Here is an 18912-nt window from a genome sequence, read left to right as displayed (position 1 = left end):
TCATCAAAGTACGAAGATCAATGTTTTAATTTGAATATCATATTTTAGTTGAGAATAAAAATAAATTTTAACTTGACATAGTTATTTAAATTAGCTATTATCCTTTTTAATATGAAGCTATTATCCTTTTTAATATGATAGTATGCTATTGCGTCGATACATTGGTTAAAAGAAGATATCTCCATTTGTTTCAAATTATTTCAAGTTTTCATCGTATTTTATTGACTGATAAATGCCACCGCTAAGGATAAAGGCATGCCTTTTTTTGTGAAGATGGCTACATATAGAGAATAACCTTCAAAGGGAGATGTTGAATCAATTTGAGGAAGCTAATGGCAAATGGAAGATTAATAAAATGTGATTTAACATGTTTTGGACGGTATTAATGGTTAGTGTAATAACAAGATAGTCGACTTTTTTTTTTTTTTTAAAGAAATACAATTTACTGTGTTCAAACAAATCAGATTATAATTTGTTATGATTAATATTTTTTAATATCAACCGCGCATCGCGCGGGTACGAATACTAGTTAAAAAAAATGATTATACATGTCCAAGGGGAATTGAACCCTCATCTAGAAGAGCAGCAAAGCTTTAGCAAGTTCTTTTACTGTCCTTTGGACCGAGAACTTACTTTGTTAGTAGGCTCGCAACAGATACGAGTAGTTGTTATATATTTAATGCATTTCAATATAAATACAGAGTCTATGCAAAAGCTATTGTGTTTCCAGGAACCCCACCCTAACACTAGATCCCTCCCTGATTACGGGCGACCTGATCCGACATAGAGATGGTTTTCGTGTTTACCAACACTTAGATGTTTTAAATTCCTATGATTGTGTCTTGGCCACTGTAACAATCTTTTCTTAATGTATTAAATAGGGTCTCTCTAGGAAACTTTTCATTGTCTCGGTTGAACTCTTTTTTGATAACTTGATGAGTTGAATGAGGGTGAGATTCCTGATAGGCTTTTCCTTCTTAGAAATAGAACTTTAACTACCTTATCCATCTCGTCGCCCGGTGTGTCTCTTGACTTGAGATATATGAGATACTCGTTGTCAATAGGGCAAGTCCGCTATAAAGTCTAGTGGCCAAAAAGTCTTTAAGAACAAAGAAAGCTAACTAAAAAACTATTCTGTTACTGACTTTTGTTGTCGATTTGAGGGTGCTTGGTTGGTATTAGATTCTGAAAGAGTTTTCTTCGATCAAGCGGTCTTTCTATCTTTTTGGTTTTATGTCCAACACAATGTTTTTGGTTGATTGAGATGGATTAGTCTTTTCTGTTTACATAGTATAATATTTCAACGAAGGAGATTCAGTTGATATTGGAATATGATACATTGATTTAGTAATCTGGAAAATAAGGGAAGTAAGGAACTAATTAATAAAGTGAAATGTGATACATTGAATTATTATTTTTACCTCCCCCCCCCCCCCCTCTTCCCCATTTGGGATGATCTATAATATTTCCGCAGTTCTCCTCCAGCATGACTCGAACAAGGTGTTTTACCAACTAAGCAACCCTCACTTGTGGATACATTCCATTCGTTTTTGTAGTGATTTTTTTTTTTTTTTGTTCACCTTATGTAATGATGCCTTCTTCAACGCAGTTTTCAAGAGACCTTTCTACGATCAATTTTTGAAATTTTGCCTTGAAATTAGTATTCGCAAATTGAATTGGATTTAATCTAGTTATTTCATTAATTAATCTATTGAAACTACATTTTTGTTATACTTATAATTTGTTTTCGCCCATTGTTTAAAGGAGAAACATGGACGCTATTTTAGATAACATCATGGTTGGGCTTCGAAGAAAGTTGTTATTCGTACGGCTAAGTTTCTTTAATTTAAGCTACTAAGAACTAATTTTGCTTATTAAGGTTAAATTTGAGAAAACAAACAATGTGTAATTATGAAAGTTTGCTCCGTAGCTGACCCTCTTAATTCGTTCTTAGCAGAATGGGAGCCTACCTAATCTTTATGTTTTATGTTTTTAATATAAGATTTTCTTCGCATAATGAATACTCATTTGTTATCAAATGGAAAACTTCTTATAATCTTAAATTCAGATGCTGAGGGCACCCCCAAAGAGCGGGGATTTCGTGACATTTCCTATTCTTGTGTTTCTAATAAGCTATTTAATGATTGACATGTTCAATTGTATTCATAGTATGTTGGGTTGGGATTCCGTCTCATTTCCTATTATCTGTCTTGTGTTTCTAATAAGTTACTTAATGATTGGCATGTTGAATTGTACTCATAATATGTTGGGTTGGGATTCCATCACATTTCCTATTATCTGTCTTATGTTTCTAATAAGTTGCTTGATGATTGGCACGTTGAATTGTACTCATAATTGTTAGGTTTTTGGGTTTTCCCTTTCTATGTGGAATTGGATTAATAAAACCCAGTCCAATTTGAACCATGCCAATTTTACCCAAAATTTCTTCTATATATAGGGTCAATAGGTCTTATTTTCACAACGCAAGAGTGAATTTGTAGCAGCCATAGAGAGAGAAAAATGTGAGAGAGAAAGCAGATTTTCGTCCAGAAATTTTCTACTACAGCAGTCCGCTTTAAATTGCATTTCCCGATTAGTTAACCGTTGGATCGTGCTGAAATTTGAACTGGGGGTTCTCAACATCTGGTTCTTCGATTTCAACGGTGGAGGTCGGATTTTGTGGCCTTTGGCTCTAGTTTTCGAGTACGAACAGTAGCTCGTTTTTTGGGGTGATTTCTCTCCTTTCTTCGCTAGTTTTGGTGCTATCTTTTATGTATTGTTACTCCGTGCTTGGCTTTGTTGTTGTAGCCATTTGGAGAACATTGTTGTAACTCTTGTTGTTTATAGTGGAGCTTTTGTGGGCCGGAGGTCCCGTGGATGTTTCCTCTTCACCTTGAAGGGGATTTACCACGTAAATTTGGTGTCTCTTCCATTAGATTTATTTTTGCTTGCTTTGCTATTTTATTGTTGGTATAGCTGCTGCCTAGATTTCCATTTGTGCTAGTGCTTATTGTCTTTTCTTGGTTCAAATAGTGTGGGAAGTTTTGACTTGGGTATTTCTTCGGCTGTTACCTCGTCGTGCAATTTGGTTATTGCTTGTTTCTTCCCAACAATAATATGTTGGGTTGATTTAGAGTAATCTTAGCAGAATAATTATACGTCAATGAGAAGTTAATTCAATAAGTTTGACGACCCTTTCTTAATTATTATCATTATTTTATATTGGAATGTAACAACTCCAATTTTGTTTTGTAGGATCAACAAAAATGTATTGACAGTGGCTTTAAGTGCTTGCTTGGAGAAAAAGGAGAAGCCCATTTTCTTGAAGCCAATGAACAAAATATGGGAAAACAAGGATCATCTCCTTCCTTTTCGCGGCGGAAAGTTTTCAAAATCAAATAAACTTATGATTGATGATGAACCCCACACTGCTCTTATAAATCCTGTATGTTTTGCAATTTAGTGGATATATTTATGTGCAAGTCAAGCTTTTAGCTTTGTAGATTTTATATTGAGAAAAAGTTATTTTGGTATGGAAATGAAAATTGACGCTAACGAAAGCATTTTATCATGAGGTGGTGTTTGACAAAGTCGATTTTATGTGTCAAATAATATGGCATTGAGATTCTGCGAAACTAATTATCGAACCTTTGATGAGATATAAATTATTTTGTGTGTGACGAACTAAGTCATCATGTCCACCAATATTGAGAAGATTCAGAGAAATGACAATCCTGCTAAGTAAAAATACTTTTAGCTAAGTGGATGATATAATTATTGTGGTCATTTTTCAAGCAAATCTTGTGGCTAATGTGAGAGAGTGGATGTTAGGCTTTGGTGCTAATGTTGGTGATTCTAGAATCACTCAAGTTCTTGGAATTTCTTGTGATGAAAAGTTCTTCTTAAACTCACAGATGAAAAACAATGGCATTACTGAGGTGGTACATGTTCCTAAGATCTAAACCAATTTAGTTTCTATGAAATTATTAGAAAAATTGGGTGAATGTTTTATTTGAGTTTGATAAGGTATTAACAAAAAAAAGTTTTTGTGGACAATGGGTGTAACCATGATTTATCTGTGCTTAATTATTTTCAAGTTATTGATGAAAATGTTAATACTATATTTACTTGACCGGTTTATATGACTTATGACATGTTAGACTTGAAAATGTAAGTTTTTTCTTATATTAAGAAAATGCAAGTTTAAGTTCTTTCTTGTGTTGAAAAAGGAAACGTGATATATCAATCATTCATGTCGGGTTTACTATTTTAATAATATACTAGTATTTCGACACGTGCGTTGCACGTGTATGTCGAGCTATCTAATATAACACATCTTAGAGACCCACATCAATATTATTAGAATAAAGGCATTATTAATAATTATACATGATAACTTAAAAAAACTTTGTTAAGGATTAATGTCATTTGTTGTATAATGACTTATTTGTCCAGGTGACTTTTCTATTTCATGGAGGTCAGACAAAGACTTTTCTATATGTAGCAATAACTTCATTACCTTTCCATTTCCAGGCTTTCCTAGTACTCCATTATTATATGATGTGTTATTTTTGGATCCATTTAGGTAACTCTGTCGTGACAATGACTTTTATTAGTTCTAGATAACTTATTAATATATAATATTCCTTCGTCTCAAATTATCTGTTTCGTTTTTTTTTATTTCACACCCTTAATAGATACTTAATTAGAAGGGGTATTTGACTAACTTTATCATTATTTATGTAAATTATAATCTCTCTCCATTAAATGTTACTCTATTTATGTCAAAGTTATAATCTCTCTGCACTAAATGTTTACTCTATTCATATGTCATCGCCATTATTGACAAAATTCTACCAGGGTAAAAATGGGAAAAAAAATTAATGATGTCTTGAACTTCTAAAATGACATAAAATTTGAGATAAGTATTTTTAGTAACCACGACAAATAACTTGAGACCGAGGGAATAAGATTTCATAATAGAATGTAATAGCTCTACGCCTCTAGCAGTAACTTCATTCGCTTACCACTCTAGACAAATAATTAATTCATGTAACGTGGAAGAAATCAGTAATAGTTAAAATCTTTCAAATAGGTTATAATTACCTTAAGGAAAATACAACTTACCCACGGCATCTTAATTACGGGGTAAAACCTTCGCATACTATTTTGGTGACAAACATACATGAACACATGGGATGTACATATTTATCCTAGTTTTTGAATGATTAAATATTTATTGCAATAATTATTGTCGTAGTACAAAAAACTAATTGATAGTATAATTAACAACCATAACTATAACAACAAAATAATTCTAGAAATTAGTGCTAAAACCATATCTCCGCTTTGTAATGTTCAGATTCCATTTGTTAGGCAACCAAACAAAATCTCGTTCCATCGACACGTAAAGGCCAAAGTAACATAATCATAAAATGCAAGAAAATCATCAAATCACTTCATTATGACTAAGTAAAGAATGAAATTCAATTAACTAAATACTCAAGGTGAAAGTTCAATAAGAATCATGTCAATTAAGCTGTCTATGATTATTCCAAATTCACAAAAATAGTTAACTGGAATTAGTATCATCAAGTAATTAAACACATAAATTGTTAAATCATAGTACTTGTTAGAAGAGAATAAAACTAAGAAATTAAAATCACCGATTACTTGAAGAGACAAGATAGGCCTTTAATCGCCTTATGCCAATTTGCTTCCGTATTGAATCACGTTTTACCAAAATGAGAATTCAATGGAAAACAATTACTGTGTAAAGATAAATACCTTAATCTTCATTTGGTTCTGAGTATTATACTTCTAACTTTGTTTTTGGTAATTTTCCTGATAACTTTCACCGTCAATTATCCAAGGGAGAAAAATATTGATTGTGAAATAAAGGACGATGGAGAGATGGTTTATCATTAGGAGATGTTTGTGTGGGAGTGTGTCTCTTCTTTCTCAAATTGCGTAGGCAAGTAAGCATGCGTCTTTTCCTCTTGGGATATTACTAAGCGCTGCTTTGTTTTTTTTTTAGTTTTAGAAGTAAGGTATTTAATTTTAGAAGGGTATCTACGTACCTAACTTTCAAGTTAGGAGTTTATTCAATTTGCATTCTAACAGAGGACTAACAACTATTATTATTTTGGATATATGTCATTCCTAATTATAACATGTACAAAAATATACAAACTATATTGTGAGATCATCCTAAAAAGATTATGATTAACATTTTTAGAAATCAAATCTACCAAAAATACAAAAGGTGGAAAATTAACAAATAAAAGAGAACGGTCAAAAATCCCGAACCCGTTCTTGGTTTCGTTTTAATCTATTATTTGACGTTGTGTCTTCACCATCAAAGTAAAAAAGTGTCGGGTCATGCGTGTTGAAGAGCGACAATGAGATCCCCAGAAATTAAATAAGATATAGGAAATATGATAGGTTAAAAATTGTGCCTTTTCATATGTATGTAACGTCTGTTGTAATATAACCTCCACAATGGCATTCACAAGAAAGACATTGGCCATATTGGAACTTCCTTCAGACATTGTCATACTGGAATTCACTTTTTTTTTTTTTTTTTTTAATCATCACTGTAAACCCTGTTGTTGATATAATTAAAACCTCACATTGTCTTTTTTTTCCAATGGATTTGTACCCATGTTGTGCAAAATCCATTGTTGGCTATAGTTATTTCGATTAAAATTTTGCTTCCTTTTACATTTACATGCTTAAGTGACTGGTCCACTGAGACTAAATAAATTCCATAAAAAATTGAAGAACAAATATTTGCCAAATATAACAGTCAAAGTATAGGATTTGGCAGGAATTAGAGTATCTAAAGAAAATGTACCAGACGGAACCGTTCACAACTAAGAATAAATGGCAAACCAATTAAACTTCAAGTGGCAGCATTTGATAATATTAAACTTAAAAGAAGATAGGCTTGTTTGTTTGAAAGAAGTTCTTTCCCGTGAAAGAACACATCCGTTCGTACACAAGCGTGAGTATGGGGGTAGTGTTTCTGCTGGTTCTTTTTAAAATAAATAAATAGGGTAATAGATGTTTAAGAAGGGTATTTAAGTAATTTAACTTTTAAGATCAGGTGTTCATGCTTTTAATATAATATAGATATAGATTAATGAGGCATTACTATGTTACTTAGTTTTAAACATCTGAACGTTAGTTTGGCAGTTTCTTGTTAACCACTATAGTAGTTCATTATGTGATTTGAATACAAATGTTGTGTCGGTTAAATGATCACTATATCTACATATTTTCCAACGTCTGTTTAGTGTTTGTTTGCTTGTAACAGACCTCTAATAACTTTGAATTCTATGGTAAAATCGTATTGGAATTGATTGTGATAACGTATTTGGTTATTTGAATAGACATTAAAGGCTTTTTTTTAATTACAATTTAATATTGAAATGTTCTTATATAATCAGAGGTCAACTTTCTTGTGGAAAGATTATCCCTTGACTGAAATGTTTGAAAGTGTGGGGGTGTCTTGTAATGTTATGCTTCTCGATTTTGAAAAGGAAAAAAAATTGAGAGGTACCACAATTATGGTATTAAATATAAGTGCCACAATTATGGTACGTACTAAATATAGTGACTAGAAGGATACAACGATGCTAAGTAGATCTTAAATTAAGATGAGATAAAATTCACAGGTGGTTATATTATTACCTCTAGTGGGGATAACATGAGAATCAGCCAAACAACAATTGTTGTTTTGAGTTATCAGGAGTTTAAGAATCTTAGCGAGGATTCAGGTTGAAATAAAACCTATATGTCTAAAAACTGTGGTTGCCAAGCAGCATTAGCTATAGTGAGAAAATAAAATTTTCATTGGCAAAACTAGACACATTCGGTTGAGAAATAAAGCGATAAGATAGCTATTGTGAGATAGAATTATTTACATAAATAAATTATGTGAAGTCAGAGGTGAACTTGATCAATTCACAGACTATAAGAAACATCGAGGGGAATGGGATTTTTAAGTCGACTTGAGAAAATCAACAATGATGGTAATCCAACCTATGTGATTGGAGATCCCATGAATTAGGTTCATATGGGTAATAACAAGTCATTAGTTGATCAAGTGTGTACTATAAAATTATGTCCCTTCCTATGGTGTGTGAATATAGCACAGTTCTGCAACGCAAAGTGAGGTTGAGTTATAAACTCTTAATCCATTATCATATCCTTTATAGGTGGTGTATTGCTCCGCAGAGTACACTTGAACCTATATGAGTGTGGAGTGGTGCCGCTCCTATGAAATTGTGACAGATTTCTGTTAGCATTCATGAATACCAAGACACGCACAAGGCCTCTTAGCGCAAAACCGCGATAACGACAAAGATTGTGCGGGTATGATGTGATCGAATAAGGCCATGAGCTTACAAAAGAATTCTTGGTTCATAGAAGTTTTAAATTTCACCAATTGATCTGTAAGTTTAATCCTGGTTTATCTAGATCTGGTTCATAGTCTACGAGACACCAGATTCGACGCATGATACTCATATGTGAAAACCCAGCAAATCTTCTTCACCATTTTATATTGCTGGGTTTTATTTAAAATAAATCTTTATTAGCAATTTTCGGCTCTTAATTACATACTAGAAGAGCTTGTTGAATTCTGGGGCATACGCCTACACCGGGTGAAATATCCTTAAGGACAGTGACTTCAAACATGCCTCAAGCTTTGAATAATTCCGCACAATGTTGTAATCAAGTATGTTCCGTAAGATTTCCAACACTCATATCTCAACTAGTAGTTGGAAAAAAAATGAAGAGAACTCATGGGTTACCTTAAAATACGAGCTAAAAGTGATTTTTGATTCTTGAAAGCTCGCGTGAAATCAGCTCTTTCCACTTGGAGCTGCTTGACTATCTATGGAGGAAATGCCTTGTTTACTTTATTAAAGCAAATGCTTTATTTACTTTATTAAAGAATTTCCACGCTTTAATAATTAATCATGACATCTTTTTGGTAAATTTACACATATACCCCTTGATTCTCTTTTCTTAGCATCGTACGCCAATAAGAGCAATTATATACAATAATAAAGTGATGCAGCCAAATACTCTACAAAAAAGAAATTAATTAACTTCGATCCCTCGTTTGTAAATCATAATCTTATCACTTTTCGAATTTATTAGGCCTCACCTCTAAACATCTTTGATATGTTCTCTAAATCATGTGTCACGCATATGTTCAAGTCCAAGAGATATACTTCAAATGTTTGGCTCTCGCCCTTGGACGTAAATGATGCTTTTAGCGCTTGATAATTTTTTTTTTTTTTAACGAACCTTAAACATTTCAAATAGAAAAAATGGGGATGCGACAAATGGTATTATGCATATATTCAGATACCTCCGAGGGACCACTGATATGGGAGTGTTTTATTCAAATGAATTCAATTCACAACTAATTGATTATGCAGATGCATGATATTTGTCATATCCACTTAAAGGTCGATCCCAGACAAGTTATTTATTTACATGTGGAGGTATAGCTATATCATGGCGTTCAAAAAAATAAACTATGGTTGCTACTTCTTCAAATCATGCAGAGATAATAACCATTCACAAAGCAAATCGAGAATGTGTTTGGTTGAGATCAATAACTCAACATATTCAGCATACATGTGGCCTTTCTTTCGAGAGAAATATTCCAAAAACATTATACGAAGACAATGCTGCATGCATAGCTCAACTAAAAGGAGGATACATTAAAAACATATTTCACCAATTTTTTTTTTTTTACTCATGATCTTCAAAAGAAGGGTGAAATAAATGTTCAAGAAGTTCGCTCAAGTGATAACTTAGCAGACATGTTCACTAAGACATTGTCAGCCTCAACATTTGAGATGCTAATATCCAAGATTGGAATGTGTTGTCTTCGAGATATTAAGTGATGTTTTCATCAGGGGGAGTACTCCTCACTAAGGCATTACTAGTAAAATACGCGTTGCACTCTTTTTTTCTTAACCAAAGTTTTATCCCACTGGGTTTTCCTCGTAAGATTTTTAATAAGGCAGCATGCAATGCGTATTACGAATAGCTATGTATACTTTTCTTTCACTAGAATTTTTAATTTACATGGACATCCAAGGAGAGTGTAGTGAACAAATGTGGATGCCATGTTGGCTATCACTATAGCAACTCCTCTAGCCCAAGTTTCATTAGGCTATAAATATCCATGTTCTGCAGATGAAAAATATATCAAAAAAAATAGAAAAGGACTACACCTTCCTCTCTCTCTTGCTTTCTCTCTCTCTCCCCGTGTGCCTTTTGTTGCTCTTTAATTAATATGACAAAAAATCTTTCAAACCTGAAGTTGAAAAACCTCGTTTCTGATGACTCTGGCAGTGATGACAAAGGTAAAAAGGTCACTAGAAAAATACAATTGGACCTTCCGTTAGAGAAATTGAACCTTGGGCCAAAAAAGAAACTTCTTGTGCTTAATCTTGGTGGATTGTTGGTTCATAGGGTGCATCGTCGAGACATGTTCAATTTCCAAAGCTACAAACCGGACTTGATTTGTGGAAATTTTTCAGGTTAGTGCGTACATTTTTTTATCTGTTGAAATTATAAAGTCACCTATATCAAGGGCGGAGTCAGATTTGATCTTTATGGGTTCAGATTTTAGCTTTTTAAAGTTATTGGGTTTTAAATTAATAATTTGTATAAGTTTAATGGATTTTTTAATATAAATATAAGGTTTGGATCAAAATTATTGGGTCCGACCAAACCGGCACCCTATAAGCTATCTCTGCCCCTGACCTAGATGATCATAATCCATTGACCTGTGTGTGTGTTTGTCTTCAAGGAAAATTACAGGCAGAGGCGGATTCAACATCTGAAGTTTATGGGTTCTAGCTATTTCAAATTAAAAATAAAAGCTTGATTATCGTGGAATCGAATCCTCATGAAGAAGGGCATTAAGCTTTAGCAAGTTCTTTTACTGTCATTGGACTAAGAACTTACTTTGTTAGGGGCTCGCAATAGATATTTTTAAGGAAAAAAATATGAATGCCCACTAAAAGCAAATAGTTTACACATTCATACCCTTTTACTTTCATGCCATCAAGTTTTTCGGGATCTCCTTTATTGTTTTATCATTTTCTGTTTTATTTTAAAAATGCTCCATTGCTTTCTTTCACCTCCTTTCTTTTTTTTTTTCTTTTTTTTTTTTGTGTCTTCACTTTTTTTTAAAAAATGAAAAAAAAATATCAAAATAAATATAGTAGCTAACTATTATTAAATCAATAAGACAAAAAAAAAATACAACAAGAAGTAATTAAGAAAAATACCAAAATCATTACCTTATTTATTAAGAACCTAAATTAAAGAAATATTTGTATCAATTTTTTATTTTTTGCAAATAAAAATAAATTTATATCTAAAATATATTTTGTATTTTTTTTCTTTCTATATCAATAAAAAGATAACTGACATAGTCCATTTTTTATTTTTATTTTTCTATATCAATTATCAAAAAACAAACTTATTCTAGCATAAAGTATACCAATCAGTAGCAGTTGAAGTGTACTTTCGCAATATATTATGATAATCACATAGTATATATTATATACTAACAGAGTATCATAGAAGATTGGTTTATTCCTTCAAAATACTACTCAATCGTCTATGATACCCACATAGTATATCATGTACTGACAGGGTATCATAGAGGACTAGCAGTTCATTCCTTCAAGAAAAAATACTCAATACTCTATGATACCAACCTGGTATATATCATATACTGACAGAGTATCATACATAACTGATTCATCCCTTCAAGAAAAACATAATTCAATCATCTATGATACCCATATGGTATCATGGAGGACTGGTGCAGTCCTTCAATGAGACACTCTTCAATAGTCCTCCATGATACAATCATGGTATAAGAATATACTAAGATGGTATCATGGAGGATTGCTGCAGTCCTTCAATGAGACACTCTTCAACAGTCTTTCATGATACCATCATGGTATAAAAACATACTGAGATGGTATATATCATGATGGTATCATGAAGGACTGTTGGAGTCCTTGAATGAAACAACCCCCAGTCATCTATGATACCATCAAGGTATAAAATTATACTGAGATGGTACCATAAAGGTTTGTTGCAGTCCTTTAATGAGACACTCTTCAACAGTTCTATATGACACCATCTAGGTATATACCATATGCTCACATAGTATCATGAAGGACTGCTAAAGTCCTTGAATGAAACAAACTCAGTCTTTCATGATATCACCACGGTATAAAATATACTGAGATGGTATCATGGAGGACTCTTCTTAAGTCCTTCACATGTGTCAACACTCTTGCATGATACCATCATGGTATATATCATATACTGATATTTTATTATGAAGAACTGTTGCAGTCCTTCAAAAGACACTCTTCAACAGTCCCACACAATACTATCATGGCATATATCATATACTGAAATGGTATATATTTATACCATGATGGTATCCTCAAGGACTGATCCAGTCCTTCAATGAAACACTCTTCAGTTCTATATGATACCATCATGGTATACAGGGGCGGAGCCAGCATAGTATTTGCAGGTTCGGCCGAACCCTGTAACTTTTGTTGAAATCTTGCATTTGTCTTGAAAAAATTATTGAATATGTATAAATTATTACGTTAGAACCCAATAACTTAAACAAATTAGAATTCCGAACCCACAAGCTTTAAATCCTAGCTCCGCCTCTGATGATATAAATATATACTTAGATGGTATCATATATGACTGCTTCAGTCCTTCACGTGTGTCTACTCTCTATTGTTGTCAAATAGGTGTCATGTTATATATTATATACTTCTTCAATAAAAAGGCTCAATCATCTAAGATACTCACATGATATATATTATTTACTGACATGATATCATAGAGACTGATTTATTTATTAAAAAACACTTCCAAAAATAGATTCATATTTTAAATAAAAAATAGATTTTAAGCTTAATTTTGGTATATTAATTTTATATCATTTTTAGCAAGTTAAAATTTGTTAAAAAAAAAACACAAAAAATAGAGTCATATTTTAGATATAACTTTTGTTTCATTTGCAAAAGAGAAAAAAATTATGAAAATATATTTTCTATTAATTTAGATTTTAATAAATAAAAAGTGACTTTGGTAATTTTCTTATACTATTTTTTGTATTCTAATTATTTAATTTTTATATTTTCATAAGCTAAGAATAGTTAGTCATTATATTTATTTTTATGTTAAACAAAAGAAAGAAAGGGCAAAAACAGAAAACAAGAAAAAGAAGAATAGGTACATGTGCAGTGATGTGAGCGAGAGAAAAAGCAGCACATGCGCAGTGCGTCCCTCTGTCTGTGCACGATGCAAAGGGGGTACACGGGTAATTAGCTGTAGTTGTAGGGCTAGGCGGCTAGCTTATACTCTCTCTGTTTCAATTTATATGAACCTATTTTCTTTTTAATTCATGCCAAAATGAATGACCTCTTTTCTAATTTGGAAACAAATTCACTTTATGAAATGATTTACGGTCACACAAATATTCAAGACTCATTTTGAACCACAAGTTTCAAAAGTCTTCACTCTTTCTTAAATGTCGTGTCCAGTCAAATGGATTCACATAAATTGAAACAGAGTGAGTATTATTTATTTAGGAGGGGGTATGAGCAGGTAAATTCTTTCTCTTGAATGGGCATTTGTGTTGATTTCCCTTCTTTTTTTTTATATTTAATGTATTTCAGTATAAATACAGAGTCTATGCAAAAATCATTGGGTTTTTGGGAACCCCCACTTTGTACTAACCTTAGATCCGTCCCAAATTACGGGCGACCTGATCCGACATAGAGGTGGCTTTTGTGTTTACCGACACTTAGATGTGTTTTAAATTCCTATGATTGAGTTTTTTTTGCCACTGTGACCATTTCTCTTAATGTATTAAATAGGGCCTCTCAAGGCTTTTTTTAATTGTCTCGCTGAACTCTTTTCTAATAACTTGATGGGTTGAATGAGGGTGAGATTTCTGATAGTCTTTTCCTTCATAGAAATAGAACTCTAACTATCATATTCATCTCGTCGTCCGGTGTGTCTCTTGACTTGAGATATATGAGATACTCGTTGTCAATAGGGTAGGTCCGCTATAAAGTCTAGTGGCCAGAAAGTCTTTAAGAACAAAGAAAGCGGACTAAAAAACTTTTGTTGCCGAGTTGAGGGTGCTTGGTTGGTATTATTAGGTTCTAAAAGAGTTTTCTTCGATCAAGCGGTCTTTCTATCTTTTTGGTTTTATGTCCAAGGCAATGTTTTTTTGTTGATGGGATGGATTGGTCTTTACATAGTATAATATCTCAACTGAGGAGATTCAGTTGATATTGAAATATGATACATTGATTTAGTAATCTGGAAAATAAAGGAAGCAAAGAACTAATAGAGTGAAATGTGATACATCGATTTTCTTTTACCACCCATTTGGGAGGATTATAGTTTTTCCACACTTCCTCTTCAGAGTGAGTCAAACCAGGTGTTTTACCAACTAAGCAATCCTCACTTGTGGATACTTTGATTTGGTTTTTGTAGTGATTTTTTTTTTTGTTCGCCTTATGTGATGATGCCTTCTTCAACGCAGTTTTCAGGAGACCTTTCTGCGATCAATTTTTGAAGTTTTGCCTTGAAAGATTTGAAGTCGGGCTGTGGTCGTCTACCATGGAGTTAGTATTTGCAAATTGAATTGGATTTAATCTAGTTATTTAGTTAACTAATCTATTGAAACTACATTTTTATTATACTTTTAATTTGCTTTCACCCATTTTTTATAGGAGAAACATGGACGCTATTTTAGACAACATCATGGTTGGGCTTCGAAGAAAGTTGTTATTTGTATGGGTAAGTTTCTTTAATATAAACTACTAAGCACTAATTTTGCTTATCGAGGTTAAACAAACAGTATTTAATTATGAATGTTTGCTCGATAGGTGACCCTCTTAATTCGCTCTTTGCAGAGTGGGAGCCTACTTAATCTTTATGTTTTATGTTTTTTATATAAGATTTTCTTCGCATAATGAATATTCATTTGTTATCAATGGAAATCTTCTTATAATCCTAAATTTAGATGCTGAGGGCACCCCCAAAGAGCGGGAATTCCGTAACATGTCCTAATTTTGTGTTTCTAATAAGTTATTTAATGATTGGCATGTTCAATTGTATTCATAATGTGTTGGGTTGGGATTCCCGTCACATTTCCTATTTTATGTCTTGTGTTGCTAATAAGTTGCTTAATGATTGGCATGTTGAATTGCACTCATAACATGTTGATTGGCATGTTGAATTGCACTCATTATACATCAATGAGAAGTTAATTCAATAAGTTTGACAACCCTTTCTTAATTATTATCGTTATTTTATATTGGAAAGTAACAACTCCAATTTTGTTTTGTAGGATCAACAAAAATGTATTGACAGTGGCTTTAAGTGCTTGGAGAAAAAGGAGAAGCCCATTTTCTTGAAGCCAATGAACAAAATATGGGAAAACAAGGATCATCTCCTTCCTTTTCGCGGCGGAAAGTTTTCAAAATCAAATACACTTATGATTGATGATGAGCCCCACACTGCTCTTATAAATCCTGTATGTTTTGCAATTTAGTCTATTTATAGAAGAAATTTTGTTATTGAGACTAACATATAGTTCTCGTTTGATTTAATTTGCAGCCTAATACAGCGGTTTTTCCTCCAGTTTTCAAAGTTGGAAATGGCAAAGACACATTTCTTGGTAACAAACATATATTAATCCTTGATATTCACTAATTGGATTTAGCACCTATACACTAATAGTGTAACAGAACTATAATAAGGATTTTTAAAATGAATGCTCGCAAATGTATAATATACATAAATTTTACAAAATTAGTGTATAATTTATGTACATTTCGCTAGCAGACGTAATTATTTGTATTCGATCGGACAAATGTGTAGCTTGCCTGTTATTATACTATTACATCACTTGTCCATAATAAGTAGATTGCTTATAGTGTATGTTCTTTTTACTTTGTCAATATATAAATATATATAATATAAATCTGATCTGATAATTTATATGTTGATATAGGTCCTAAGGGTGAAATGCGGAACTTTCTAGATGGTCTTGCTGATGCAGATGATGTTCAAACGTATGTGAAAGAACATCCCTTAATTGGACAACCTGCGATAACCACCTCTCATCCTGATTGGGATTACTATGCGAAGATAATTGACCGTTTTGTTGGCATAAAAAAAAAAGAAGCATCTAAAGTTATAGTCATTTGAGATGTTACTTGCCTGTGGGCTACAAATGATATAGTAGTAATTATAATAATGTGTATCATTTGAGATTTTACTTGCCTGTGGGCTACAAATGATATAGTAGTAACTATAATAATGTGTATAAGTTTGCCTGTTAAGCAGAAATTCAGAACATTTCGTGAAGTTTGTAATGTGTTGCCTGTTGAAAAGAATTTTATCCAATCCCGTAATTGCTCTTTACGTTGATTACTACTGATTTGGTTGGGGTTACGATGATCACAGTAGACTGCCAGAAACACACTCAACTTCTATTTTCTTGTTCATATTGCAATGGTGACTGAACTTTTGCCTTTAAATTTTGAGTACATCTTTTTTTTTTTTTTTTTTTTTTTTCCAATTCGGTATTCAATATTTGTATTGAGGTCAAATAAACACTCATATGCTACTTTCTTGTTAAGGGGGTGTCTTCAAACTGAACATGTTTTTCCTTATTTTCTTCTGTCTTCAAATTTTTAGTACATGTTTTTCCTTATTTTCTACTCCCTACGTGCTAATATTTATATAGTTTTCATTTATTGCTTATCGCTTATTATCAAAATGATTTATCCATGCCATAATTAAATCTTTTTATTTTGAACGTGAATATGAATATGGAATCTTTAAGTTTTTTTGTGATAGAATTTAGATATCTGAAAATTACGTAAAAAGTACTACTATAAATTACAATAATTGAGAAAATATTTAAAAGACATTAAATCTTTTTATTTTGAACGTGAAATGAATATGAATCTTTGTCAAAGAATAACTCGTTCGATATTTGTATTTGACCAGATAAACATTCATCTGCTATTTTCTTGTTCCCATTGGGAGGTTGACTGAACAGACTGTTGCCTTTCCAATTTGAGTCTTGGAAATCAGAAAGACTGGTACATGCCTTAATTACAGAATTTGAACGGGTTTAATTTTTGACCATTAATTAATAAACCTTGACCAATGCCACTATAAATATACATAATAACCATGGCTTTTTCATATCTAAGTAGTATTATCACTAAAGTCTCTTCTTCAATTAACTATGGCAAGAAATCTTCCTAACTTGAAGTTGAAAAACATCGTGGCTAATTCTGATAGTGATGGCACTAGTGATTATGAAGATGGAAAGAACACTACTACAAAAGAATTGGACCTTCCATTAGAGAAATTAAACCTTGGGCCAAAAAAGAAACTACTTGCGCTTAATCTTGGTGGGCCGTTAGTGGATCGGGTGCATCGTCGCAACGAGTCAGCTGTTCGAAGATACCCCTGACCTTGTTCATGGAAATTTCTTACGTTTGTTTGCGCGCGTTTTTTTACATTGTTAAAAAGTAAAATTTATATTTCTTATATCGTGACAGATTTCACTTTTTAGTCTATTTTTTTAATTAGAAAAAATAGTATATCTTTATTTTATTTCTCATTCAGTGTTGGACACTTGTTTTAGTGCACCAATAAATTTGGATTTGCATTTTGTGAGGCTCATAAATTTAATAGGAAAACTCTTCCTACTTGAGATTATCTTCATCTCCAGACTTGAAGACTTGATTAAGGTATAATGCTTTCATCATTGACCACTATCCTTGGCATGATAGTGACATATAGAAGTTATTTATTTTTAATCTTTTATTTTAATCCTCAGTAAAATGATTTATATGCATAGAAATATTTATGACACATTTTAGATCACGAATTTAAGTCATCAAGTATAGATAGTTGTCTCATCAATATATTGATATAGGAGATTTTCCTTGGGATTCTCTCTCTATCTCTTTCGATCTATTAATCGATTTGAAAATAGCATGCTCCACTTGCTTCTCGTTCATTTTTGTCCCGAAAGTATTGCTTCCGTATGTATAATAAGAAGCAAGCAAAACAGCTATTCTTTCTATGTTGTCCCCGATCAAGCATAATCACATAAATTAGAACAAAGGCATACTTTATTTGATATTTTAGTTGATTATATTGTTATTTTTGTCTTTGTTGTGTAACAGTCTTCTAGAGACCTTAGTGTGATCAATTTATGAAGTTTTGCCTTGAAAGATTTTAAGTGGGGCGGTGGTCGTCTGCTATGGAGTGAGTATTAATCTAATTCAATTTTTTGTTTATTAATCTAATTCTATTGTCTTAAGTTAGTGAGTTAATTAATCTATTGTTATGTAGCTTTGGTTACTATATGTTTTTTGCTTTTTCCTAGATGATCATAGTCGAAACGCGGAGCCTATTTTAGACAACATCATGGTTGGCCTCCGAAGGAAGTTGCTACTTGTATGGGTAAGTAGATTTTAATTTATTTAATTTAATATAGTATTAAATCAAAATTGTATTCTCCCTGAAATTTCATTAATTTGTTTTGTAGGATCAAGATAATTGTATTGACGACGGTTTTTCAACTCTGGAGAAGAAGAATAAGCCAATATACTTGAAGCAGCTGAGTAAAATATGGGAAAATAATTTTCATGGTGGAAGATTTTCTAAAGCCAACACACTATTGATTGATGATGAGCCACATGCCGCTCTACTTAACCCTGCAGGTTTTAATTAATTTGGATAAATTAATTAATCATTTATCAACAAAAGAGTGCA

General features: G+C 32.3%; 1 protein-coding gene and 1 long non-coding RNA gene across 3 annotated transcripts; both read left to right on the top strand.

The window, feature by feature from the left end:
* The first annotated feature begins 10228 nt into the window (after nucleotides 1-10228).
* Nucleotides 10229-16533, top strand: LOC132057405 (uncharacterized). Of its 2 annotated transcripts, none has more exons than XM_059449999.1 (6): nucleotides 10229-10571; nucleotides 14645-14726; nucleotides 14835-14901; nucleotides 15455-15640; nucleotides 15724-15784; nucleotides 16121-16533. In XM_059449999.1, exons 1-6 carry the CDS (start codon nucleotides 10325-10327, stop codon nucleotides 16315-16317), a joined length of 840 nt encoding a protein of 279 aa, XP_059305982.1. In that variant the 5' UTR covers nucleotides 10229-10324; the 3' UTR covers nucleotides 16318-16533. The 2 variants fall into 2 exon arrangements, with proteins under 2 accessions (XP_059305982.1, XP_059305983.1); XM_059450000.1 differs by lacking the exon at nucleotides 10229-10571 and adding an exon at nucleotides 13832-13871.
* A 740-nt stretch (nucleotides 16534-17273) lies between these two features.
* LOC132058553 (uncharacterized) lies at nucleotides 17274-18813 on the top strand. Its single transcript, XR_009415334.1, has 4 exons — nucleotides 17274-17622; nucleotides 18321-18402; nucleotides 18534-18600; nucleotides 18686-18813. It is a non-coding gene; the product is annotated as an uncharacterized LOC132058553 (long non-coding RNA).
* The last annotated feature ends 99 nt before the right edge of the window (nucleotides 18814-18912 follow it).

This window comes from Lycium ferocissimum, chromosome 5, assembly GCF_029784015.1.
Source record: "Lycium ferocissimum isolate CSIRO_LF1 chromosome 5, AGI_CSIRO_Lferr_CH_V1, whole genome shotgun sequence".
Taxonomy (NCBI): Eukaryota; Viridiplantae; Streptophyta; class Magnoliopsida; order Solanales; family Solanaceae; genus Lycium; species Lycium ferocissimum.
This window is presented reverse-complemented; position numbering and strand designations above follow the sequence as displayed.

What these genes read in the sequence shown, in the direction of transcription:
- LOC132057405 (XM_059449999.1), top strand. Translation starts at nt 10,325, where the DNA reads ATGACAAAAAATCTTTCAAACCTGAAGTTGAAAAACCTCGTTTCTGAT. An exon ending in CTGTGGTCGTCTACCATGGA is followed by an intron (nt 14,727 to 14,834) that starts GTTAGTATTTGC and finishes CATTTTTTATAG; the next exon opens with GAGAAACATGGACGCTATTT. An exon ending in ACACTGCTCTTATAAATCCT is followed by an intron (nt 15,641 to 15,723) that starts GTATGTTTTGCA and finishes TTTAATTTGCAG; the next exon opens with CCTAATACAGCGGTTTTTCC.